General features: G+C 43.8%; 3 protein-coding genes across 3 annotated transcripts in view; 1 reads left to right on the top strand and 2 right to left on the bottom strand.

The window, feature by feature from the left end:
- The window catches only part of BCO2 (beta-carotene oxygenase 2), a 79,484-nt gene that overhangs the window by 36,711 nt on the left and 15,050 nt on the right, over window positions 1–27,723 (bottom strand). The gene's annotated exons all lie outside the window — the stretch shown is intronic.
- On the bottom strand, window positions 1,930–6,252 carry TEX12 (testis expressed 12). The gene is made up of 5 exons (XM_084612001.1): window positions 6,199–6,252; window positions 4,625–4,690; window positions 3,450–3,561; window positions 3,295–3,350; window positions 1,930–2,255 (listed from the first exon to the last, which is right to left on the bottom strand). Exons 2-5 carry the CDS (start codon window positions 4,682–4,684, stop codon window positions 2,115–2,117), a joined length of 369 nt encoding a protein of 122 aa, XP_084468127.1. The 5' UTR covers window positions 4,685–4,690; window positions 6,199–6,252; the 3' UTR covers window positions 1,930–2,114.
- On the top strand, window positions 15,672–27,139 carry IL18 (interleukin 18). Its single transcript, XM_084612000.1, has 5 exons — window positions 15,672–15,799; window positions 22,239–22,312; window positions 24,356–24,505; window positions 25,625–25,770; window positions 26,555–27,139. The coding sequence occupies exons 2-5, from the start codon at window positions 22,246–22,248 to the stop codon at window positions 26,783–26,785; spliced, it is 594 nt and encodes a 197-aa protein (XP_084468126.1). The 5' UTR covers window positions 15,672–15,799; window positions 22,239–22,245; the 3' UTR covers window positions 26,786–27,139.

The raw sequence follows: 27,723 nt of genomic DNA, 5'->3' as shown, positions 1-27,723 counted from the left end.
ACACAAAAACAAGGATGATTCTTCAAAGATGATCACCTTGCATTTAATTGAACCTTAATGCCTGACTGTGCAATCATACTTATAAGACATGCACTTATATCTATAAATTATAGTCCTATTAAATAGATTTTAGAATTTTGCAAAGCACTTCAAAAGTAATAGTATTGGACAGTGTTCTGTAAAAAAATAATGTTACTGGTAAAGAATTTAACTATGTGATGCAGTGGGTCTTTTGTGAGCTCTAATCTTTACTGATACTATAAATGTTATGACCAACATTTTCAATACTTGCATGCCTCAAGTTAGACACCTAAATCCATAGTTAGGTGCCTAAATAAGTGGCCTGGTTGCCACAGATGTAAGCACTGGCGATGAACTCCCTTTGACTTTAGTGGAAGCTGTGGATGCTTGGCACCAATGAAAGTCTGATTATGTTTATTTAGGTGCTTAAATAAGGATTTAGGTGTCTAAATTCAGAAACAAGAGTGCTGACCTGTCCTTTTTATCGTCATTATACTTTATAAAGTAAACAATTTGGATGGAGTTTTGTGAAACTATAAATAACCACAATTTTTCAAGTTTCCCTTTTTTTAAAGAGTCAAATTCTTAGTCTAAGATAAACATTTTAGAGTAGTAAACAAAAACATTATATTACTTGGTATTATTTCTAAATTAAGATTGATAATATCTTCCAGTGTCTTCACATTTTGATTTTGTCTAAGTTACGGTGGAGTGTATGGCAAGATAAACATACAATCCATAGTAGCGTACATTAAATATTAACATCTTAACAGTGATGTCATCTGTAAGTTTAAGTTTATGAAGTTTATGCCTGCAGCTACCATGAATTTCTACAAATTCTAGTTGTCTTATACATACCTCTCCCATTCTCCCAAGTTAACCTTTTACAGTACCTCTTAATAGCAATGTAATCATTTATTTTAAAAGAAAATAGGTAAAATTGTTAAACTAAAGTAATATTCTTATAAAATGGACAAAAAGTCAGAAGTAGACGAAGGTTCAGATTTTCAAAGATATTTAGGCACCATCCTACAGGACGTTCTAGTGGTTTTCTTTATTACATTAGTCTGGCAAACTGCACAAATGATGTCTTGTACATTTTATGAATCATTGTTTGAACTCAGTCAATAGACAGTGAAGAAAAATTGTTCAAATACTACTTAAGTATTAAGTAAATTGTATATACGCCACACAATACTGACATAGTATGGGGTTAAATTTCAACATATTGCCTGGGGATTTGGCAATGTGACCCAAACTATTGTTAATGTTAACGCTATGATTCATTTAAAATCAATAAAAGAGCTAAAGTGTATTTTCAAATAAATATTGCCAAAAGCTATTTTTACACTCTTCCCGGAATAAGATCCTTGATAGTTCCTCATTCCCACGCTTCCTTCCTCTCTCTATGTTCTGAGACCAAAAAATAATATTTATTCTAGTAAGAATTGTTTGTAGACAGTATAGAAACAAACAATAACAGAAAATCAGTAAGTGGGAAAACAATTTAAAGGCTATTTTCATTTATACTGTTAGCCAAGTTTGATAAGGGATATCACATAAGTTCGGGGGGGAGGGTGGGGAATTTAATCATAACAATGTTTGATAAAATCTTAGATTTTAGTATCAAAATCCTCCCCGCTTCTGTTCTCTTGTGATAGCCCCAAACCCTAGCATCTCAAGCATCCCAAACCTTATTTTGTTCTTCCCATCTCTTCAACATACTCAAGGGAAGGGACTCCAGGGCTCAGCGTAAGCAAGTCAATAAAGATGACAAACTTATGACTTGATTTTTAAAGCGCCTTAAAGGTACGGGTTTTATCATGGAGACCAGTGTTTTGTATCACTAATTACCACGGCACTAATTACTGTCTGTTGTCTTCGTTTTGATTTTTTTTTTTGCTATATTTCAATAAAGTATGCTGCTTCCAAAAGTGTTAAAAATTGCTTGTACTGTTAAAGATACAGACAGAAAACTAAATATGTATGAAACCCGGCATCTTCCCTTACAGCGTATGTTCTAGTATACAACACCATACATGACCAATACTCTGTGCCCTACATTTTGGCTTATTTGCCAGACAAAATCAATTTTAGCTTTGCAGGGTGTTTGCAATGACTGTGAACCTGTGTCTCAGACTCTCTCTTTTCTGTTTCAAGTGATTTTCTATGATCTTTGCTTCTTTCAAGATTCCATCAAGCTCTTGTACATAAGAAGCATCCATTGCCGCTCTCTCACTTAATTGGAAAAAAAAACTAACATTAAAATAAATACTTAAAAATATTAACATTCTCAACTACTGCTGATATTTGGAATTTGCTTTCATGCTTTGCTTATAAATCTGTTGTCTCTCAGTCAATGGAATTCATGACTAAGTTAACTCTTCAGTTTCACAGACTAAATAGATTTCAGAGTCCAGCGGTGTTAGTCTGTATCCGCAAAAAGAAAAGGAGGACTTGTGGCACCTTAGAAACTAACTTGTCAGACTAAATAGAGGAGTTTGTTATTTCAGGATTTAGGGTTAATCTTTTCCTTCTGCAGTTTCTTGACATTGCAGACATTCCACCACACCACATGCCACCTTTATGTATCAATCATCTAGGTATTCATATTAGCACTCTTCGGTGTAGTATCCAAGTGCCTTCCATCAGTTTAAAAAATTGCTAAAAATATTTCTGTCTTCCTTTCCTGATGCTAAGCAGGCAGGTTTTTTATTTTGTTTTTTCAATAAAAAGAACTGCGTGTGTTTGTATTGTAGTGTCAGCATGTAGGAAGGCTAGGGCAAAAAGATGGATTTTGTATTTTGTTCTGAGGTTAAGTTTTGTGATCAATCTGGCAATATTCTAATACAGTGGTTCTCAAACTTTTGTACTGGTGACCCCTTTCACATGGCAATCCTCTGCGTGTGACCCCCCTTATAAATAAATTAAAAACACTTTTTAATATATTTAACACCATTATAAATGCAGGAGGCAAAGTGGAGTTTGGGGTGGAGGCTGACAGCTCATGACCACCCATGTAATAACCTCGTGACCCCTGCGGGTTCCCGACCCCAGTTTGAGAACCCCTGCTCTAACACTACTCAGAACTATGAGCGTGCATCAAGGGAAGAATTACACCCATGCAGCTGAAAGCATTAGCCCATCAAACCACATTGCATCCTATCCATGTCTCAAAGTTGGCAAGTAGTTAGACTAAAAATATTCTAAGAAACAAAAATTATCCCAGGTTATTTTAAGTATATAAAAATTGTATAAAAGGTTAAAGCTCACTTGCCTTAAAATGTGGGCATATTTTGACAACAGGTTATTAATTTCCTTGTTCATATCTGTTAATACAAATATTTATTTTATTTCAAAGATGTGAATTGAGTGCTTCATGTCAACATTTATCTGTCTGAGTAATCTGAATATTTTTAATACATCACCATTTAAAACCTTTTCCAGTGCTTCAGGTTTGTAAAGTGACTGTGAGCTTTCAGAAAGAGCCAAGTCTGGTCTTTCCAGGGAGGACAACTGAGGACTTTCTGAAGCTTCATTCTAGTAACAAAACACATGGGAAAAAATGCATGCTAGTACAGGTTCTTAGGAATTTGAAACTTTGCAGTTTGGACCTGCATTTTGGATTTTATTTTAAATTAAGGTTATAATATTGCTGACTTCACATGCAGTTTGTGTTCTTAACCATGTGAGTGTATTATGCCTCCATCCTGAATGTGAACAGGTAATGTGATTATCAGGTTATAATATGGTTCTGCTGTATAGACAAGACCTCATAAACCAGCTAGTCAGTTTTACCTCCCCAGTATCTTGCTAAAGGACACTACAAAGTGCACTGTACCATATGAAAAAAGCAGCAATCTTCTGCTCTGAGCACCAACAGATGAGGCTGTATGGGACAGCTGCACAGATTTCCCCCCAGTGGCAACAGTTTTGAACAGGCCCAGCATATGGCACATGTTAACACACAATGATGCTATGTTAACACACAATGAAATGAAAATACACAAAATGAACCTAACCATACAGACTGGTCTTGTCTTCCTTGAGTACTTGAATAGTTAAAAAAACTAGCATTATCAGAAAGATAATAAAATTTACCATGTTCAAGACAGCACTTGAATTCCTGGCACTATTATTCCAGTCAGAATAAGAGATAGCAATGAAATTTCAAATTCCCACCTGCGAGAAAGCAAGCTGATTTATGGGGATGGATGAAATTAAAGTCTGTTTGCAACACTGAGTTGAGAGATTTGAGTGGTTCAATAGACAACCTGCTTCTATGCAACCTGAAGTTTTGCTTTCAATCAGGATAAGCCCTACAGAGAAGTGCTGCTGTATGTAAGTCAAATTTCGTTTGTTGTGAAAAGCAAAAGCTTTATTTTGTAATCTCCTAATGCACTCAGGAAAACTCTTCTGTAATTTACATGGAGTGAGATGGTGGCCTGAACCCTGTTCCTACTGTTCCTATTGGACAGTTATCCATGGCAGTCTCAGTGAAGAGTGTATCGACTGAATGGGCATTTTAACTGAGCTCCCCTCATCCCTAGAAGGGTTGCCCGTCCATTCCTCTCCCCCACCAAAGTCAAAGAAAACCACTCACCTCCATCTCCTTTCTACGCTTACTTCTATTTTCATCAGCTTTTACTGTGTTACTTGTCATTGTTACCTAACAAAAAGTGTAATGTCACATTTGATGAGTACATATTTTTATCTTGTGTAACAGAAAAACAAAAGACTATAACATGAATTTTCAGCATAATGTGATCTCCATAGATTCCCACTTTATGAAAGGTGAAGCTAAAGCCCCAAGTAAAGCGTGGCAAGAGAAGCACAACTGGATAGAGTAGGAACTGAAGAAACAATATGTCACAATGATCGTCTGCCACAACCTGCCAGTCTACATACAGTAATTCAGACAACATGAGTACAATTCCATACTCAAGCTCAGATGTCGTGAACTACACTGAGATGGACACCATACTGGCTATGGAGCTATTTGTACCAGAACTACCAATGAAAAACATTACTATTTAAAGCATGACATAGTGTGAGAAGGCCATAGAGTGATCCTTTCGGTCAGCACTCAAAGCAGAACTCTCTGGGCTGCAGGGAAGGCAGCCTGATCATGTGGTGAGAGCCAGGGCCCAGAGTTAGGACTCCTGGGCTCTATTCTTGGCTCTGGAAGTGTGGTCCAGGGGTTAGTGCTGGGGGAAACAGACAGACAGGACTCCTGGGTTCTATCTTCAGCGTCACTCACTGTGGAGCCCTTCCCTCTACGTCAAATGGGAATGGCACTCACCCATCCAGCGCACAGGGACCTGTGAGGCTGAACTAGTTAGTGCCAGCCAAGTGTTGTGAGCTCCTTGGACGAAGGGGCAAATGATTATTCACTCCAAGCCGCTTCTGACAAGCCTCTACCTTGACTGTGCGGCCTATGGGCAGTACAGGTGTGAACTGGGGCGTGGTGGGTCCAAACGCCCCCCACCGTCCCATCTCAGAGGGGATTACCCCTCTTTAGGGAAAGCAGTGCCCACCCAAATCCTAATAATCCCCACAAACTCCCTGCTGCACCCCCCTCACACACCCTCCATTTCTACCCCACCACACCCCTGCAGCTCCACTTCCCGGAGGACTTGGTATGCAGCCCCTAGTGACCCCTCCCCATACACCCCAAAGTGCACCTCCAGACATACACCCCGTTCACCCCACAGCTCTACCTCCTATGGGGCTTGATATGCAATAACCACTCAAACCCTAGTAACCCCCCCCCATACACTCCTTTTACCCTCACAGCTCTGTCTCCTGGGGGGTTTGGTATGCAATGACCACTCAAATCCTAGTGACCCCCCCCACCTATAACCTACCCCCACAGCACTAGGAAGGGGCCTCCCCCGCCCTTGCGCACACCTCCCACCAAGCTGCCCCCTCCCCCGCAAGCTGCACGCGCCCCGCCCTGAGGACGAAGGGGGAAGAAGGCTCGCGCCTGAAGCGGCCGTTAACGGTTCAGCGCGCGGCCGCCGGGGAGGGGGCGCGCCTCACTGGGGAAGGGGGGGGGTCTGCACTTCGCACTGAAGCTCAGCATCCTCCCCCCCCCCGCACCACCTGCGGGGGAGCCCTGCCTAGTCAGCGGTGGAGTTACCCGCTCCCGCCGCCAGGGGGCAGGCGGGCACTGACCGAGCCCTGGCCGCCGAGTGCGCTGGGCTGGGCGCTCGGGCAAGCGGGGTTCGCGCGGGGGCTCAGCCCCGTCAGTGCGGCAGGGGCTGGGCCCTTGCTGGAAATAAGCGCCCCCGGCTCTGCGGCTGCTGCGGTGGGCGGGTTCCGGCTCGTCCGGGCTACCGCAGAGCCCCGGGCGGGATGACACGCACCCCCCCACACACACACACCCCGCAAACACACCCCGACAGCCCACAAACCTCACACACACACACTGCTACACTCCACAAACTTCACACCCCCCACAAACGTCACACACACACACCTACACCCCACAAACCGCACCCCCCCACAAACCTCACACACACCTACACCCCCACCCCCAAACCTCACACAGCTGCACACCCCCACACAATACAACCGCCACATCTGCACACACCCACCACACACTAAGCCCCCCACCTACACCCACAGACCAGTCCCCCACACTACCCCCGACCTACACACAACCCCCCACACCTACACACCCCAACCTCCATATCACAACCCCCACATTTACCTCCACACAGCTACACCCCCCAAACCCCACACCTATACCCCCATACACACCCCTACACACCACATCACACACTCACCTACACACCACAATCCCCACCACGCTGTCTAGAGTGACTCACAGCTGTGAGTGCCTACGTCAGGGCAGACTGTCAAAAGCAGGGTAGATGCCCCAAACTGGTGGTATGTTCTACAATTAGATTTCACCAACTCAGTACCAAGTGTGAACTCCCAAAGTACTACACTAGTCTTATAATGCAGTCACAGACAGTCTCCTTAGACATGCCAGTCTATCTTGCTACCCAGGCAAGATGAACTATGTGATAAATTGTCACACCCAAAATCACAAAATATTCCAGGTTATGACTAATCCCAACAGACCAGTAACTCAGGTCAATTTTCATCCTAGATCTCACACCAAAAACAGCGCTGATAGCCAATTCTATAGTAAACTAAAGGTTTATTAGCCTGAGAAAAAGGAATGGGAGTTATTGAGAGGTTAGAGCAGGTAAAAAATGTATGTATAGGTGAGTCACAGTCCATAATTCCAAACAGTAGCAGAGATTTTGTAATCTGCCTGTTTCCCCAATCTCTCAGGGCTATTTGCATAACTCTTGGGATCTGTCTTCCCATTCAGTTATTCTGCCCTGTTAGAATCCAAATAGCACCGAGATAAAGAATTCTTCCTTGTGTCCATATTTATAGCTTCTTCTCCCAGAAACAAAATGACAGGGTCACTACCCACTGGGCTCTTTCTTTGAGGGCAGAGAGAGAGGAATGCATTTAGTTTTTGATCTCTAGTCACCACACACAATTACCACTTGCCTTCAAATGCACAAGAACTGGCACTTTCATGTTAAAGTTCTTTATTTACATTACGCAAGGTTTCTTTCTTGTTTGATGGGTTATTTTTAGTTATAGGGATCTATATAATGTAAATGTTTGCTATTGCATTCTACCACAATACAGATAAGTGAAAACAATCCATGCAGCATCCCATTCATTTTCATTAAGGTTAAATACCAAAAACATTCTTGTATATTTAACAATCACTCTGATCTATACTAATACACAAGTGAATAATCGTGGCTTCCACCTGTGAGTTTGTCAGTTCTCAGCTCACGCCTAGGCCTTGGCCAGAGCTGGTACTTGGTCTGCCACCATCACACATACACCCTACCACACCCACATTCACACACTCCATACCTACACACACCCACATTCACAAACCCACATACACACTCAACTCCCCTGCACCCACACACAGTGAAGGGCAGTCTGGCACACAGCAGTGACTAACACCTGCCACACAGTGGAGAGAGTTGTTTTGGGCAAGGATGGTCTTATGCAGTGGGCCATAAAATCTTTAATATCCACACAGAGCATCCTGCACCTCTGTTTCCCCTCTGCACTGTCCAAAAGACACACACTAAATGGCACAAGGCTCAATTTCTCTCCATCAGGAAAATAATTAAATAAATAAATAAATAATGGAGAAATGAGGTTAGCCCGGCTGGGAATCAGACCCCTGGTCTGAGGAGATCTAAATATTCCAAACTGATGCTTAGAGCACAGGTTCTTAACCTGGTGGCTACACACCCCCTATAAACAGCCTCCCCTGACACCTACACATCTCTCACACCTACCCACGACAACCCCTCCACACAACCTGCCCCACATACACATGACTGGGTGCCAGAAGGTCACAATCACCTTCTCTTTCTTGATAGCCAGATGGCAAGGAGGTCCCAGAATTTACAGAAGAGGGGTGCTATTAGAGCTATGAATAATATTAGAATTTTTTCCTATTAATATGGGAGACCCACCAGACACTGATTTAATCATAAATTCTTTTATGAGGTCCAAATAGTATTTTATACAATTGCTCTAAACATGCCTGACCGCGTAAAAATAAGCAATACAGTAACAAAGTATTCTTAAGGACAGGTTTCAGAGTAGCAGCCGTGTTAGTCTGTATTCGCAAAAAGAAAAGGAGTACTAGTGGCACCTTAGAGACTAACCAATTTATTTGAGCATAAGCTTTCGTGAGCTACAGCTCACTTCATCGGATGCTCAAATAAATTGGTTCGTCTCTAAGGTGCCACAAGTACTCCTTTTCTTTTTGCGACTACAGACTAACACGGCTGCTACTCTGAAACCTCTCCTTACAATGTGTATAACACCCATTTTTTCATGTTCTGTGTGTATATAAATCTCCTCACTGTATTTTCCACTGAACACATCCGATGAAGTGAGCTGTAGCTCACGAAAGCAAAGCTTATACTCAAATAAATTGGTTAGTCTCTAAGGTGCCACTAGTACTCCTTTTTTAAAAAGTATTATTAAGTAGGTAATCAGTATGCTGACAAATAGGCCAGACCTAGGGGAAACTGTCTCATTTTGGTGTGCTCCAGCATGATTAGGTAGGGTCTCACAACGAACCCTCAAATTCATACCTCTTTTTATACCCTTTAACAAATTATGTCATTGACAATTACAGACTTCAGCTAAAAAATAATTGAGACAATTTATCCTCATTTTCAGTCTGAATCCAGATAAGAGTTACAACCTCCTTTTCCCCCAAGGCCTGGCCTTTCATCCTTATTTCTTCTTGCTGATCAACAGTTTTTCCATTGCACCTGGGTTTACACAGACTTTACTGTTAAGATCACACATAATGTGTGTATGTGGAGTAGGAAGGCAGGCTCCTTTTAAGACAGATTCCATTTGTCTTATTTAAAACTACTTGCAGTCACCCCATTGGTTTTTTAGACATTTCTCCGTATCTTATTAGTTATTCGTTGAACCAGACCTCCCTTCTTCATTCCTTCTGGCCTTGTAACTTATTCTTTTCAAGATCTTCTTCTGCTTGCTCATCAGGGCTTTCTTTACAGAGTACATATATGTCCTTAACCAAAATTATGCTAATTCTAATTCTTTAATTTCATATTTATCCTACAGGTTCCAAGATTTAATGTGGGATCCCAGTATGGAAGGCTGAATAGCACTTGAAGCCACCTCTCCATCTGCACACATGTAACCATACATGAAAACAGAAGAGACTGGAGACCTGTTTCAGACACTTTAATTGTGATTAAAACATTCCGAGCATTCTCTGTTCTATTTAGGCTCTTACACCATGTCCCTCTATATCACAAAAGCAATCTTCCTCATGTGGAAACAAGAATGTAGTCAATAACTTGGAGACTGATGAATGGGAAATAGTACTAGTAAGAATATGTAATGATTTCAAGAGAAAGAATTTTAAGTGATACATAGCAGTCTTATTTCACCATAGTTATATGTTGTCATTTCTAAAATTCGATAGTAAATAGAAAATGTAATAAATATAAATAATAAAAAGTGACATCTATTTTATGCATTCATAACAAGTACCTTCACTGGTATCTAAGCCCCATTGTGTGTTGTGGAGACAGAATCTGGATTACAATTGTCTTCTGGAATGTGCAAGAACTTCTGAAAATCATTAATTTCCTATTGCTAGAACATCTTGGGCTGACAATGCAAAGTCAAACTGGAAACCTGGATCAATCTAATCAGATAAATATGGCCATGGATTAATGACATATAATAAATTACAGCATCTCATTCAAAAATTAGACAGCTTTCAAGCCAAATAGTCTTTAACTACACCTCGTTTAAGAAGACAGAAAATGAAATACCATTTTTCTCATGTTGTGCTTAATTTCTCTGGATTATTGTATGCTGTTTTTTTTCAAGAAAATAAATGTATGTTATTAACTAAAAACACAAATACTAAACAGCATTTAAAAGTTATTATTTTCCTAAACCCTAAATTGATACCGTGTAGAAAAGAAAAAACATAAGAACAACCAAAGATACAGCATGAATCAGTTTTGATTTCTCTTGTTTCTTGGAGGAAAAAGTAAAAAATACAGACAAGAAATGAAACTGCTTATAAGACAGAAAAATAACTAAATACTTCCCCAAAATTATGGCCCATATTCAATGTACTGCAACTGTGAACTGTAGTGAAATGATCAGGAATTAGTCAATTGCTCTTATTGGAGAGTTAGTTTTACATTATGAATACTAATGTCTGAGATGGTCCAACAGATGTTGTAATAATTGCCAAAAATTTACCCTAATTATGAGCTCAACTGTGAGAAGACAGTGAAATGTTATAAAGTGTCACAATAACGTATAATAATACATGGGTATGCGAAAAGGTGCAAAAGTGAGACGGAAAGACTGAATTAGTCTAAACAAAAAAGGCCTACAGATATAACTCAAAGACTGTGTTAAGATCATGCCTGGTAACCAAGAAGAGTATGGACCAACATTGATGTGTTAGAAACTGGGTGTAACTGGTGGACGAAATAATGAGATGACGGGCTATTCCAGCCATCACTCCCTTTGGGGGTTCTTAACAGATTTTGGGGAGAAAGCTAGCTACCGCAACGCTGGCTGAGGGGAGGCAAACATCAGATGACCGAAAGACCTGCTTTAATCTCTCCCATCTTAAGAAAAACCCAAACACTTGACCCCACTTATCTCTCCAACTACCTCCCCATCTAACTTTATCAATTAATTGAACACATGGTTTACAATTGCTGTCTGGAATTAATCTCTACCAGTTCCATCCTAGGCCCTCTCCAATCTGCTTCCACCCCTTACGTTCAACTGAAACCGCTCTCACCAAAGTCTCCAATAACCTCTTCTTAGTCAAATCTCCGAACCAGTACTTCATCCTCTTCCCCCAGACCTGTCAGTTACCTTCAACACAGTCATCCATGCTCTTCTTGCAATCTTGTCCGTCCTCTTTTGGTTTCCATGATTCTGTCCTCTCCTGGTCCCCCTCCTACATCTCCAATTGCTCAAGGTGTCCTTTGGAGGAGCCTCCTCATTCCTCCTCCAGCTTGTTGTAGGGATTCCACAGGGCTCTGTCCTTGGTCCCCTTTGCTTCTCCCTCTCCACCTTATCTCTGGGTAATCTCATCCACAAACACAAATTAAACTACCATTTCTATGTGAATCATCCACAGAACTTCCTCTCTACTCCAGAGTTGTCTCCCTCTATCCGAACTATTTGTGTCCTTTTCTCTATCATATCAAACATAAACTACTTGTCTTCACTTGCAAGTCTTTTAATGACCTATCCCCACACTACCTATCATCTTTCACTCAGCATCAGAAAGTCAATTCTTGCCTCTGATTGGCCCAGGATGTCAGCCTCTATTGTCTATTTGTTAAATTTTTGAACAAGCAACTTTGTGCTTTCTCCCATGATGCCCCCCAAGCCTTGGAGAAATTCCCCATAAACTTCCACAAAGATAACTCATTATCCTCCTTCAGATCCCTCCCTAAAACTCTCCTTTACTGTAATGCTTCATGTTCACATGTTTTGGCCTCTAGAATATTTGGCTGATCTCCCCAGCCTTTTCCTAGTCATAGAGTTTAAGGCCAGAAGGGGTCACCAGATCATCTAGTCCAACCTTCTGTACATCACAGGCCACCAACAACAGCCATCCACCCACACAGTATACCCAGCAACCAGAATTAAACCAGACTATTACAGCCCTTAGCAGACTACACTATTGTGTGCCACAGGCAAAGAGAGGACGGACCAAAATGCACCAATCCCCAAGGCCCCTGAAAATAGGCAAGTGAAAACACATCCCCTCAACACAGGTTGTGTAACAAAAGCTCTTTAATCAAGCAATAATTGCCTCCTAACCACAGTATAAGGATATTTGTAAAAAGAACAGGAGTACTTGTGGCATCTTAGAGACTAACAAATTTATTAGAGCATAAGCTTTTGTGAGCTACAGCTCACTTCATCAGATGCATACAGTGGAAAATATATTGGGGAGATTTCATATACACAGAGACCATGAAATCATGAGTGTTACCATACAGACTGTAACAAGAGTGATCAGGAAAGGTGAGCTATTTTTAGCAGGAGAGCGGCAGGGTGGGGGGTGGGGGCGGTGAAGGTTTACCGGAAACCTACTGACTGCTATACTTACCTACATGCCCCCAGCTTTCATCCAGACCACACCACATGATTCATTGTCTACAGCCAAGCTCTGCAATACAACCGCATTTGCTCCAACCCCTCAGACAGAGACAAACACCTACAAGATCTCTATCAAGCATTCTTACAACTACAATACCTACCTGCTGAAGTGAAGAAACAGATTGACAGAGCCAGAAGAGTACCCAGAAGTCACCTACTACAGGACAGGCATAACAAAGAAAATAACAGAATGCCACTAGCCGTCACCTTCAGCCCCCAACTAAAACCTCTCCAACGCATCATCAAGGATCTACAACCTATCCTGAAGGATGACCCATCACTCTCACAGATCTTGGGAGACAGGCCAGTCCTTGCTTACAGACAACCCCCCAACCTGAAGCAAATACTCACCAGCAACCACACACCACACAACAAAAACACTAACCCAGGAACCTATCCTTGCAACAAAGCCTGTTGCCAAACGTGTCCACGTATCCATTCAGGGGACACCATCATAGGGCCTAATCACATCAGCCACACTATCCACGGCAGTTACTCTGAAACCTATCAGAGGCTTGTTCACCTGCACATCTACCAATGTGATACATGCCATCATGTGCCAGCAATGCCCCTCTGCCATGTACATTGGCCAGACTGGACAGTCTCTACGTAAAAGAATAAATGGACACAAATCAGACGTCAAGAATTATAACATTCAAAACCAATCGGAGAACACTTCAATCTCTTTGGTCACTTGATTACAGACCTAAAAGTGGCAATTCTTCAACAAAAAAACTTCAGAAACAGACTCCAATGAGAGACTGCTGAATTGGAATTAATTTGCAAACTGGATACATTTAACTTAGGCTTGAATAAAGACTGGGAATGGATGTGTCATTACACAAAGTAAAACTATTTCCCCTTGTTTATTTCCCCTCCTACTGTTCTTGTAAAGTGCTGGAAATGGCCTACCTTAATTATCAATACAAAAGGTTCCCCCCCCACTCCCGCTCTCCTGCTGGTAATAGCTCACCTTTCCTGATCACTCTCATTACAGTAAAAAGAAAAGGAGTACTTGTGGCACCTTAGAGACTAACCAATTTATTAGAGCATAAGCTTTCGTGAGCTACAGCTCACTTCATCAGATGCATATCGTGGAAACTGCAGCAGACTTTATATATACAGAGAGAATATGAACCAATACCTCCTCCCACCCCACTGTCCTGTGTATGGTAACACCCATTGTTTCATGTTCTCTGTGTATATAAAGTCCCCCCTTTACATTTTCTACTGTATACATGCCATGAAGTGAGCTGTAGCTCACGAAAACTTATGCTCTAATAAATTTGTTAGTCTCTAAGGTGTCACAAGTACTCCTTTTTACGGATACAGACTAACACGGCTGCTACTCTGAAACCTGTTATAAGGATATTTGTTAGCCTAGTCATAAACCTTGAGTTTGCCAAAGTCAGCGGGTGGACTGGACAGTCACTCCCTGGGTGTTTTGCTATCTGGCATTATAAAAAAGATAGCAAAACATGGGACTATTATTATTCATTATTATTATTATTATTATTTGTATTACAGTAGTGCCAAGATCAGGGCCGCATTGTGCTACATGGTGTACAAACATAAAGACAGTCCCCAAAGGAATGACAAACTAATTAGCATCACATTGTGGGACTGGAAGGTTTTGGGGGATTAGTAATGGGACACAGAAGTTTTTATTTCTTTGTTTTTAGTTTGTATCCAGCCTGGGTCAGTATAAAATAGAAACACAATGTCATCTGGCGGATGTTTGGTAACATGGAAAATGAGTTGGTGGTCTCATTCCTCCATCCTACTGGACTAAAGAAACATTCTCACAATTGGTATATTTCTTGGCAATTTAATTACAACCAAAAGATTGACTATTCACACCTAAAGTGGCCCCTCCAGAGCAAGGGAGAGACACTTGCGGGATGTTTTACACAAGTGGGGGGTGGGTGGGAAGAGTATGCACTGATGCTATTTCTGACATCTGTTTCAAAACTGCAACTTCCATCTGTGACATCGGTTACAGAGCAAGACAGCTGATTGTAACAAGTTGGGTAAGAAAACAGGATGTGCCTTCTGCAGGGATGGCCTCAAGCTCCCAGCATTGCATGTGCTGGCATGTCCCACTCTGAAAGCTCCAGCACACTGCACAAACTGATATATTTTGTTTCTTGATTGTGCTGACAAAAGGGGAAGTGATACGGGCCTGCCTGTGTGTATACAGATCTATTGGGAACATCCTGATTTACACTTCAGATTGTCTAGTTGGCTTGATATTTCTCATAGCAATATTACAAGAATCCAGAGTAAAATGCAACAGCTCAGGTCCCCAGATACAAAGCCCTATCATTGATGTTGAAGGAGCATGCCTCAAAATCTAGCCAATGCCGCAGCATGATGCTGGGGCAAGCTGCTAGTTGGAAGTGCCTTCTTTTGGACAATATATAAAACTAAAGTCTGGAAGATGTATGGTCATTAAAGTGTCCATAGTATATGAGAAAACAACTGTTAACTGTTGCTTCTGGTGTCCTGGCTCACTTCTGATTTGGGTAATTCCATTCATTCCCTCTGAAGCTCCAGTTTGATGGGGATTACTCCACACCCTATGTAACTTTGAGCTGTCAGCTGCTGTGTTCCACCCCAGAGGAGGCTGCATTTCAACCACAGGTGAAGTGGTTCCTGGGTCTGGCTTGCAAAGCGCTTTGGGGTCCTTCTGGCTAGAGAACTGCAGCTCCCTAGCAGTATAAACGGGGCAGGAGAGCAAAGGGCGGACCTGGCTTCGAGCATCGCTGCAGCTAAATAACCCAAGGGCAAGTCAGGGGCTCTGCAGGGCGCGGGGCTGAGCTCGACGGGCGCTCGCTGGTGAGCTCCCGGGGCTCGGCGGGGCGGGAGCCCGGCGGGGGACCCCCCCCTCCCCCGCGAGCAGGCAGCGTGCGCTGCGCTCTCCCCGCCTCCAGCCGGGCTGCGCTCCTCCCTCCCCGGCTTCTGGCTGCGCTGCGCATTGCGCTCCGGACTCGGCTGCAGGAGGCAGGTAGGGACCGCTGCCCGGCCTCGGGGGTGGCGGGAGCTAAGCTGGGGCGCTGGCGCTAGGGCGGAGCCCCGCCAAGCGGGGTCGGGAGCCGGTGGTCCGGCCGCTCCCCCCGCGCCCCCGCCCGCCCGGGACCTCTCTGGCTGTCCCGGGGTGGGATGCTCCCTGCGCGGGTGCCTCGGGGCTGGGGCACTGGGGAGGAGCCTCGGCGCAGCGAGCCCGCTCCTTCCCCACGGCACAGCCCCGGCGGCTGGGACAGAGGCGACCACCGGCTTCCACCCAGCCCCGCCGCTTCTCCGTGGGGCGCACAGGCTGCTCCCGAAACTCAGCCGGGGCTCGCTTGCGGCTGTGCCCTCCTCCCCCTAACTTCCACAAGCCAACAGCCGGCTGGCGCCTGGAGCAGCCTCGCCCTTCATTCCCCAACATCCACCTTTGCTTTTAAAACACATCTCCCTTTGGACCGGTCCAGTTCAGGGGTTCTCAGCCTGCCTGGGACAAGAGAGACTGAAAACTGAATTCAACTATATATCCAGAAAATAGATTTCCAAACGGGTCCATACCTCTGTTCGAAATTGTTTAGGGGTCTGCCAATGAAAACCGGTTGAAAACCCACTGATCCAGTTCACGGGGGCGGCACATACGTTTTATTAAAGAGCGGGGCGGGGGGCGGAAGGAGAGCTCTTTTGGGCACTGAGTTAAAGTGCCCAGATAGAGACTTCCAGTGAGAAAACTCTGGCCCTGACCAGCAATCCCTGCTGCTTTGATTCTTACTCCCCCAATCGGCACAGCGGAACCTTGAAACTGATGAAGTGTTGTGCATTTCTTTGTTTGATAGTTTTTTCAGCGTAGAAAGACCTTGCAAAATAAATGTTTGCTTATACCAGGGGTTGCCAAACTTACTCACCCTCCAAGCTGCATATGACAATCTTCAGAAGTTCAAGAACGGGGCATGACTGCTGGGGTGGTGGGGTTCAGGGCTTCAGCCCTGTGGGGAGGGGGATCTTGGGGCTGTGGTCTGCCAGGAGGTGTCTGTCTGGATTTGGGGCTTCAGCCCTGCTCCTGCTGAAGTCCCGAGCCCTGGCAGGAGTGCCCCACAGGGTTGAAACCTTGACACCCCCTTCCTTGCTGGGCAAAAGTCTGAGGTGACATGGGGTGGGGGGGAAGACATAGGGCCACATACCCTCCCCCCAGATTTTTGCCAGGATTTGCAGGCTCCCTTCAGTCACAAGGTGCCACTGGGCCCCCTCCCTGCACAGCAGCTGCTGGAGCTGGCAAGCTGGGCTGTGGGGAGAGGCAGCAGCAAACAGCTGGGATCTGCAGGGAGAACCACTGAGGGTAAGAGGGAGGGCGTACCTGGGAGGGGCATAACTCAAGCTGTTGGGGGGGGGGGCTTTTAAATTGTTCCCCCCCACACACTCTCAACGGGCAACCATCCTCTCTCTGGAACAAGCCCCTAGCCCCACCACCATGCTGCAGCCAGGGCAGAAGCTATGAGCTCCACCCCCTTCTGGTAGGCAGAGAATGGGGATGCGGGGGGGGGGGGGGGGGCTCTGCAAGCTGCACTTTAACTGTAAAAGAGCAGCAGTTTTGCCATCCCTGGCTTATACAGTAAGAGGCAAATGCTGTCCTCCACACGGAGCCTTCACTTAAGCACCTGCATTTAACAAATATGCCCAGGTTTATTAGTGACTTCAGTCTGCACTGTTATGGTGAGTAGGGTTGGGAGGCAGATAAAGTCCTGCCTGAGTGGAATAGGTTTGAAGGAGGCACTCCGTGTGCTCTGAGCTGTTCACAAGAAAAGTAACATTAATGTGTATTTTAACAAAAGACTAATCGCTGTACAATTGCAGCATTTTGTTTCATCTGCCAGTAACGATGCTGTGGATTTGGAGGAAATGTGGCAGTCTAGTGTTTGAGGATGGTTAGTTCCATGGAAAAGAGTGACATTTAATAACATGAGAGCAATGTGCAGAAAGCTTCAGTTTGAATCTAATTTGTGTAGAATTTCTCACCCTTAAAAAGATGCCCCTAATTAGCTGACTTTTAACATAAATTGTGTACTTTAATTTATTTATTTAGATTTGAATAATAAAGGATGCTCATAAAATACTGAATCATAGAAATATGGGACTGGGACATGCATAGGTCATATAATCTAGTCCCCTGCACTGAGGCAGGACCAAGTATTCTAGACCATTCCTATAGGCATTGACCCCAGCAATTAGACTTACAGTTGCAAATAGTGGCCACTTAACACATACAAATAATGAAAAGCACTTTTCATCTCCAGATCTGGTGTTTGCTGGTATGATCAGATTTACCAAGGAAACATTACTGTGGTTAGTGGAAAGGCATCTCAATCTCAATTTGGAGGTGCCAGGTTTGTCACCTCTGAAGTATCAAACCCGCAGGGCAGCTTGGTTAACGTACAGTTTTGCTCATGTTCTCACCAGTTTACAGAAATGCTTGTGTCAGACCAGTGATGAAATGTCTTGCAGCATTTCACAAAGCCAAGAAAATAGACCTAGCTGTTGCCTGAGTCAGTTTTCAGAAGGGTTTTACTTCTGTAAATTTAAATAGAGCAACCAAAAACAGTTAATTCCAAAATATAGTTCAGAAAACTGACAGAGTTTCATTAGAGTACAGACCAAAGAGCACATTTGTGTTCTGGTGGCTCAGGAGAGAAAAATGGAAAGTAACAAGAAGGGAGGGTTTTAAGCCATGTGAGGTAACCTGTGCTGTGTATAGTTTGCATCCGATGAAGTGAGCTGTAGCTCACGAAAGCTTATGCGCAAATAAATTTGTTAGTCTCTAAGGTGCCACAAGTCCTCCTTTTCTCTTTGCGGATACAGACTAACACGGCTGCTACTCTGAAACCTGTCAGTATCTTTAATGGTTAGCAAAGCTATTAAGGATGCAGATGGAGGTTTCCCTGTGGCAAAGCAGCAGGGAATCCAAAATCCCAGTAAATCCACAGTGCTTTGGACTAGACTTTATCTCTTCCTACCTGAGCTGAACACTCATTGTCAGAGTGGGCCACTATTCAAGGCTAGCCATAATGAGGCATTGGTGTTTTCCAGAAAGGAATTTAGATTTATTCTACCATCAAACTCCCAAATTTGTTTGTATAGTTACTCTGGGTGCCAATTTGTTTTCCTCTTTTGTCTGTGTTAGATGTAAAAGCAGCAAGTTGAGGACAGTTCAATAGTAGGATATAGACCATTTGGTTATAATCCCTTTACAAATTATTAAGAGTAATAAAAAAGGCAATTTCTAAACACTCAAGATATAAGAGCCAAGAAAGAGTAAAGTGGTAGACATAGAAAAAAAAAAAGTAAGAGCGGTAAACAAGCCTATTTCAGAAGGAAATAATACATGCAGGAAAACTCGCAACTGCCTACTGCTCCTCATCGAGAGAGAATACCAAGCGATCTGCAGTCTCTCAAACCACCCTGAAATAATTCTCCATTTAGGCAAATTATTTGACACCCCCCATAATTATCCTTCACTGTACCACTTGTAATTGAGGCACAGAGGAAGAGAAGTGTTGGTATCTCCTTCTTGCACATATCCTCTTTTCAATCAGTGATGGTGAAAAGTAGGGTACAGAATACAAACCTATATCCCCATGGAAGCCCCACTCTGCAGATTTACCAAGACGGTATCTTGGAAAGAAAGTTCCCTTACAGGGAGTATTCATGAAACCAGGCCCACTTCAACTCCTTTCCTACAGCCATACCTAGTACTTCTCACAGAAAATCCTTCTAACACTTATACCAAGTTGTAGTTTGCCCTTGAGTGGAGAATTAGTTAACCCCATCTGAACCCTCAGTGAAAGCAAGTTAGATTATGAGATATACTTTTGGAAGCATGCATGAGTTGGGTGTTACTACAGCATTCCCCAACAAACAAACGAGAGCCATCTCACATCATTAGTGTTAACAGGAACAAGGGAAATGATTAATATATTTTTATAGGAGAACAAACGTTTCAGAGGTTATGTACAGTGTGAAAAATTGCATATGCCTGTGAAGAATTCAGCATATAACAATACATAGTTAGGTACCGCATCTTGGAGATTACAGATTGTGGGTTTACTTCTACAGCAATATATCCAGACAGCTAAGAAGCTAATTCTTACCCTCCCGATATGCTTACTACTCACTGTGATTAAAGTGTGACCAACACCTCTTACACTGGAGAGGGGAATATGAACTTTAGGTCTGTGGCCTTTTGGGAACTATAATTTAGTAATTGCGTTATTTGTATGTAGACACTCATTTGCAATCTGTTACAGAAGATTGTGTTTTGTTTCTAGTTAGTTAGCTAGACAGTTAACCATCTAGTGAAGAGAACCCATTGAGGACATCTGTCACCCTACAGTTCATGGTAATTTGGGGCTCAGATCTACCTAGTTTTCAATATCTTTACTTACATGAGGAGTCTCAAGCAACAGGAACAGCAATCTCAGTTGCCAAGAGGAAGAACAAACACTGAAGATTTAATTAAGGACATCTGAAACTGGGCCTGTCTGAAACTCACTCTTCTGGTAGAGTTTAGTCACAGCTAGATTAGCAGGAGAGCAAGCAGGAAAAGATTAAATGTAGCAGTACTCTATTGGGCAGGAGTTTTAATGCCAACTTTTGCTCTAAATTAGCTGATCACTTCTTAAACTGTACAGTAGTTTATTTTTTTGGCACTTTAGCTTTTAAAATCTCTTCTATAATATCCCAGCCTCTTGCCAGACCTGGTGTATTGCACTGTACAACCAAGAAATGTGCCCATGCATACGTACCTACGTGGATTGGTCTCTCTGTTCTGGTCACCAGAGTATTCGGGTTGCCACCATTGCCAGCTAATAGTACTAACAGCAATGGAATTGCTGATTTGGAATCCTGAAACCTGTGGGTCAAATCCCAGGCAGGAGAGGTGACCACATCCCATACGCCTTTCCTGACATGCTGCTAGCACTGAAGACAGGGATGTTTGTGAACTGCATAGTCTCTCCTCAAATCAACCTGTAAAATCTGAAGTCAGACAAAACAGAAGAGTATGGAGTAGCTGTACGTAAAGTGAACAGGCCTGGCAATTTTATGGCCATTACTCGTATGGGCACATGCGTTAGCAGCAGCTCTGGCTCACCTTGCCTTTAGGTAGGAGGGGGAAAAGTCTACTTGTCTGACTGCCATACAAGGTCACTTGAAGAGGCTGTTGCACAGCACGAACCTCTAAGAACATGAACGATCTAAGAGCACCTCAGTAGTTTCAAGTTAGCCATGAAGGCAGGGAGACAGAACTGCAACCTGTAAGCCACAGAGGCCAGCAGGTTTGTGGAGATAATCTCCAGGTTTGAAGATGTAAGTCTTTTGGTGAATAAAGTTTGGTAACATGGAAAATGAGTTGTTATCCTCTGGGTGAAACATTTTAGCCTCCTCTTCTAGATGTCTGCTGGCTCTCTCTAAAGAGGTCGCATAAAGGTCACAGAGCCAGAATTCAACCTGGACTAAAAATATGGTTAAAAACCTGCCCATGAGCAAATCTCCACCACTGCAAAATAAATTACATCCCCCTTCCCTGCTGGAAGCACTGCACCAGCCCAGCCCAAGATGTTTCACACTATCAACTAAAAAGATCCCTAAAACTTTATAGGTCACACTAACATCCGTAGGATCCCAAATTGGAAACAGTTAACCAAATGCACACAAGGTAACATAACTTTTTGCTTGCACAGTAGGGAAGATTAAATGGTGACATGGCATTTTGCTGAGCTATCACCATTTTAGGTTTCTTATGAGCAATTCATTAAATGAGTGACATTTACAAATTTGTAGCTCAGTAGTTTGAGCATTGGCCTGCTAAACCCAAGGTTGTGAGTTCAATCCTTGAGGGGGCCATTTAGGGATCTGGGGCAAAAATTGGGGATTGGCCCTGCTTTGAGCAGGGGGTTGGATTAGATGACCTCCTGAGGTCCCCTCCAACCCTGATATTCTATGATTCTATGAACTACTGTTTAATTAGCATAAAGCACTCCGGGTCTTATTCTTTGTTGCCCTATGTCTTATGACATCATTTACACCACTGCAAGAGTGTAAAAGGTGAAAAACAGCATCAAACCATAATTCTAGTATTTTACATCCAGTGTACACTGGTTTAAATGACACAAGGTACAAGGTAATGGAGAAACAGATACTCAAGAGTCTATGACGGGCACTACAAAAAGTAAAATAAAATAAAAATCAGTCTGCCCTCTCCCCTGTACTAAGTGGTAACGTCAGCCCTCCCACTGATGTGTAGTGAAACACTTCAGTCTCCCTCCCAGCCCTGTTGTGGGCATAACTGTGCACCAGCTGAGAGCAGAGAACTGGCCCAAGTTAGCCCTCTAGATCTGGAGGGTGAGAAGTATTGTTCCCATCTCTGAACCCTTTCCCTTTGCTCTGTTCAGAGTGAAGATGAGCTGTGAAGAGATCCGTGTGTTTGCAGTGAAATTTGGGCAAGACTTTGACCTCTATTTTGCAGGTAACTCTCCTCTTTTATAACTGGATGGGGTGTGCATTTTGGGATTTCTGTGCAGCTGATCAGCACTTGCCATGCAATTCAGTCCATTGCTGGGGTTGATTTATGGACTTCTGTAGCTGCCCACTTTGCTTCTCCATAACCTGTGAAGCCTTCAGAGCAATACTGGTCCTCACAGCTTGGCGAATGACAGTTCTGGGTCTCTGAGTCAGTCTTCCCGACATGCTCTTTAAGAAGTTAGTGGAGCCAAACCTGCTTCTTGAGATTCAAGCGAACACTCTAAGGGCTTGTCTTCACATACAGTGCTACAGCGCAGCTGTGCCCGTGCAGCTGCACCCCTGTAGGGCTTTAGCGAGGCCACTGCTATGCTGACAGGAGGGCTTCTCCCATTGGCAAAGTCCATCCACATCCCTGAGCGACGCAGTTATTTTGATACAGGTCTGTCATGTAGACCTGGCTTGAGTCTTCTGTAATTTCAGCTGTTAAAATGCTGAATTGTTTTTAAATCACTGTTATTCTGATTTCACTTCAGTTTCCTCATAGGCATCAATCTGGAGCATTGCAGACTCAGTACCTCGGTTGATGGGCTACTTGCTGCTTATACGACATCTCCAGAGAAAGGATAATTGGAAGGGGTGATGGTTGTGGTGGAGGTGGGCTTTCCAGCTTACACTGGGGAATGAAACTGGTTAGAAAACGATCTGTTGTTTGTATACAGTCTAACAGTTTTTTCTCTTCTCCCCTTTCGTCGCTCGCTTGGAACACAGATGATGAAGGTAAAGTTGAAATCTGTTTGACATTTATGACTCTGGACTCAGCTAGTGCTGATTCTGCTTGCCATTCCCAACACTGTTGGCTAATCCCCCCCATGGTGTTCATCAGTATTTGGTGGTGACCTTAACACACGAGTGGTGGGCATGGGAAAAACTCCCTCCTTCCTGAGTTCATTAAGTGACTCCAAGTCAAAGATGTTCTGCAGCTGAAGCAGCTCACCTGGCACACAGGTGGCTTTGAGGATCGGGGAAAGGCCACCTATAGGATACTCCACCCACTGTCCTTACCTGTATTTAGCCTTCTCTTCTGAAGTCTAAACTGGAAGAGCAAATGCACATCCTGGGCCATCTTCCAATGATGGAACATGTAGAGCAGGGCTCTTCAATCTATCACATGGAGGCTCTCCCTGGGCACAAACTGGTTGGTGGGCAGTTTGGGGACAAGAGTAAAGATGGAATCCACTAATCTACTTAAGTCCGTGCTGCGATCCACCAAACCCAGTAAGCACCTAAACTCACTTGGTGTCGAAGTTTTTCAGAGTAGAAGTTTCCTAGATGCCTAAGTTTCTGCCTCTAGGGCCCACACCGCTGCCTCACACTAGGCGTCCAGACATCTACCTCCCACCTAAGCCCTGGAATGATTCACAAACTGGGAGACAATAGGTGGCTAAATGCCTCACCCAAGAGGCCCAAGCCAGCAGGTGCCCTCTGAGCATGCCTACTTGATCGGCCCCATTCAAAATTCAAGGGAGGAGGAGAAGGTACTGCCTCCATCCACTCTATAATTTCTATCACGAAAGAGTCATTTGGCCAGAGAGCGAGAGAATAAGTCTACTACCCAGCTCTTTGGACACCCACCTGAGGGGCAGGAGACCCTGGGTCCAATCAACCTGCTCCAATCAGTCTTTCAATATTTATCCACAATGGAACAGCTTCAACAGGAGAGATGGAGAGAACCTTACATCAGAATTAGTATCCCATTCTTCAGTGGTTAGCGCATCTCCTGAGAGGTGGGATACCTCTGTTCAAATCCTTTCTTCCCTTCTGTCAGGGAGGGGGGAACTGAATCTGGGCCTCCCACATCCCAGCTGAGTGCTCCAACCACTCAGCTAAAAGTTATAAAGTGGGCACCACCAACCATTTTGTATGGAACTAGGTCAGGAGACAGGCTAAAGGGGCTTTCTGGCACTCTTTGGACTATACCCAAGTCCCTAGTTGTTTCTGGGAAGAGTGGAGTTAGTTGTGACTGTCTAATTAATGTATATATTAAAAGGTCTGGAATGCGACAACTGGAAGAAGGAACACTCCCTACAGCACCAGATCTTTCGAAACACATCTAATCAGGTACTCGTGGTACAGCCAGGACCAGAGAATACTGTCACGAATGTATTTGAGTCTATGGCAGATCAAGAGATGATACCTGGTATGATACTTCTGGTTTCTACATGTCCTATAACAACTGTTTCCTCTAAGCTGTGCGCGTGCACACAGATCCTAAACCCCACTCACACGGCAAAACCCCGCATGCACAAAAATTTGCACAGAAGCACAACAATTTAAACAGACGCAATTTTTTGCACACACGGCCTGTCAAAAATGAGAGGGAACATTGCCTGTAACCATTGCCCCAGCTCTTCATTCCAGGTACGCTTTTGCCCCATGTACCTCTTGGATTACCTCAGCTAGACCCAAGTTTAGCAACAGTTTCTAGTAATTGTAGTTTGTCCTTAATGCCAGCTAAGAACAGAGCTAAGCTCAGATAAAAGACATCAATCCTCGCCAAAAAAGATTTTGCACATTTTGGAGGTCGGCCAATCTGAGTACAGCTTCACATCACAGCAGAAGCCAAAGATCAGAAGTTCTAGCTGTGGGCAGACAAAAGATCAGGGAATTCCTCCCCCCCACCTACGCCCAAACATTGTCCTGTACCACACCTATGAAAGAGACATGTGGCTCTATAGCCTGAAACTAAGCCCAGGGACTAGGGAAGTGCTGCAAAGATTTCTAAAGACCTCTATCACAAGCAAAGTTCTGAATCCCCATTTTGTATTAAGTGTCAGTGAGAAGCATCATTTTATATTGAACAAGCAAGGCAACGTATCTGGCACGAAGAGCAATTCGTCAGTCTCTTTTGGTGTGCATCAGCACCATCTCTACATGCCCCCACTTTTTTCAGTTATTCGTTCAGTGCCAGATTTCCAGATCCTGTTTACATTCAACATGAGAAGGAAATGCAACCCTCACCTTGTGCATGTGCTCCAAGGGATTTGCACACTGACATCACACTCTCTAGCCCTTAACTCTTTTGCCCACAAGATAACAGAAGTCCAATTGAATTTTTGTCATCAGCAGTCACAGGGCAGTACACAAAACAAATCCCAGCTCCATTCAGCTGTCAGGAAGGTCATGGACAGAGGCTGCTTGTGGTGGAGTAGTAAGATGCCTGGATAATAAAACTGTTGGAACCCCTTTACGTCTGTTTTTAAATGGCTGTTTGCAAACTTTCTGCACAGGTTCCTAACAGTAAGTACTTTGTGTTTAGGATGCGGAGTGCATTTCACCATCCATTATTACAAAGACTACACATTGGAGGAAGGGTTGCCTGTGGCATTCAGTGTCCTGGTAGAAAACAAGACTTACTGTATGTACTGCACACATGAAAGTGGGGAAAAGACTATTCGATTTAGGGTAAGTAAATCCCTCTGTTTCTAGTGTTTGCCTTAACTCGACAGTTACATCAGGAACCCAAATTAAGAAAAAACTTAAACATGCTAGACTGTGTTTCTCAAATGTGGCCACCTGGGGATTTTTCTGCAGCCACAACAGCCTCATGGGCGGAGATAGGGATGGGGGACAAAGCAGCAGCCCGTCCCTACAGCTTCCAGCTGTTGCTCTTGGATGCACTGCCTTGATGTTTGCTGGCACCACCAGCAGGGGATTGGTGCCATGCACCGCACAGCCTCCTGGGGACTCCAGGCAGCACATCTTCAGGCACATGGGGCCGTGGTTTGTGCTCGATGTGGGAGGAACCTTCAACACCTCAGGCACCTGGTGAGTTCCCAACCCACCTTCCCAGGCGTAGAGGGGCTTCGGGCTTCAGCTTGCCGGGGCTCCAGGAGAGGGCTTCAGCCCCGGGGCTCTGGGCTTAAGCCTCCCCATCCCCACCCACAGCTCCAGTCCGGTGGCGGGCTCCAGACTTCAGCCCCTGGGCCCCAGCTCTGGGCTTCAGCCTGGGGCAGTGAGCTTCAGCTTCGGGCTTCAGCCTTGTGGCAGTGGGGCTCCAGCTTGGAAAAACTGTCAGAGGAGCCACCAGCAAGAGTTGGTGGCCGCACTCTGAGGCAACCAAAAAATCTGTTATGAGAAACCCTCTGCTAGAACATGTTAAACTGTTCTTGAAGTAGAGATGTGAAAACTACAGACAAATGTCAAGTTTTTGCACTGGTAGTTAATCTGCATATTTCCTCCATTTCAGGAAGAAGAAGTTCCCGGAGAAATTCATGAACAAAGCAGTGACATCATCTTCATCCAAAAGTCAGTTTCACCAATACACACAAAAGCATTCAAATTTGAATCTTCACTAATGCGAGGCTACTTCTTGGCCTTTCAGAAAGAAGAGGACTTAAGCAAACTGATTTTAAAGCAATGTGAAAATGAAGACCAAGTGGATGAATCCATATATATGACTGTCTCCCAAATAAACTGATTTGAAAACGTACCATACACAAGCAATATCTTGGCCATTTTTATCCAACTTTTATTACATAAGTGGTCAAATTATCTCTATGCTAAACTGTGTAACCACTCGAACACACAGCCTCCGGGCACTGAGTTAAATTCCTCGGGGTTTGTGCTGAGTTTATTGACTCCAGGACTAACACTTTTCAATTCTTACCTGCAGCTGAGAGCAAATACTGAAACATAAATTGGCGGACATGGAGCTTAGGAATTTTATGATCATAGAGATGAACGTCTGTTGCTAGTTACAACGGCTTCTATGGTAAGGCTGCTATTACCACAATGCCTTCTCCAAAAAAATAAAGCAAGTCTTTGCATAAAATTGTCATTGCCAACTTTTTGAATTAAGTATTACATTTGGAATTAAATGAACTTTTTGATTTTTTTTTTAATGAAGTGTCCATTTATGTCTCCCTCTATCACAACACGTAAAACTGAAGTAGATTTTGCAGACTCCTATGAGGAAGACTCGCTGTCTTTCTATCCATCTGTGCCGTAAAAGGATGGGTCCGGGTCCGACAGACTCCGTTTTGTACTAGGAACTGACCACATGGCTAACCTTGTCAGCTTAGGCACATATATAAAGGGGAAGAAACCGTATTTTAAAAGGGGGTGTTATGAAAGGCTACATCTCCCCTACACGCTAGGGGTGTGATTTCCCAGCTCATTTACCTATACTTGTGATAGCTAACGCACAAGTACGAATAGTAGTGTAGTTGCAGGATTGGGGGAGCAGCAGCATGTCTGAGCCATGCTGAGCACAAAACCCGTGGGTACGTACTCAGCCCTACTAAGCCATGCTACCTCAGATACTCTGTACACATGCTAACTCTCATCAAGCTACCTAGCTTACAATTAGATATAGCCTGAAAAAGGTGGGCTGTCTGTCATCATATATCAGCAGGA

This window comes from Lepidochelys olivacea (assembly GCF_965140295.1).
Source record: "Lepidochelys olivacea isolate rLepOli2 genome assembly, chromosome: 22".
Taxonomy (NCBI): domain Eukaryota; kingdom Metazoa; phylum Chordata; order Testudines; family Cheloniidae; genus Lepidochelys; species Lepidochelys olivacea.
The sequence above is the reverse complement of the archived record's forward strand: the minus strand, read 5'-3'. Positions and strand labels throughout refer to the sequence as shown.

Excerpts from the sequence above, each read along its gene's own strand:
- IL18 (XM_084612000.1), top strand. The coding sequence starts at position 22,246 with ATGAGCTGTGAAGAGATCCGTGTGTTTGCAGTGAAATTTGGGCAAGAC. Across the intron at positions 24,506-25,624 it reads AGATCAAGAGATGATACCTG|GATGCGGAGTGCATTTCACC; the intron begins GTATGATACTTC and ends CTTTGTGTTTAG. Across the intron at positions 25,771-26,554 it reads AAAAGACTATTCGATTTAGG|GAAGAAGAAGTTCCCGGAGA; the intron begins GTAAGTAAATCC and ends CCTCCATTTCAG.
- TEX12 (XM_084612001.1), bottom strand. The coding sequence starts at position 4,684 with ATGACAAGTAACACAGTAAAAGCTGATGAAAATAGAAGTAAGCGTAGA. Across the intron at positions 3,351-3,449 it reads ACTGGAAAAGGTTTTAAATG|ATATGAACAAGGAAATTAAT; the intron begins GTGATGTATTAA and ends TTGTATTAACAG. Across the intron at positions 2,256-3,294 it reads ATGCCCACATTTTAAGGCAA|AGAGCGGCAATGGATGCTTC; the intron begins GTGAGCTTTAAC and ends CAATTAAGTGAG.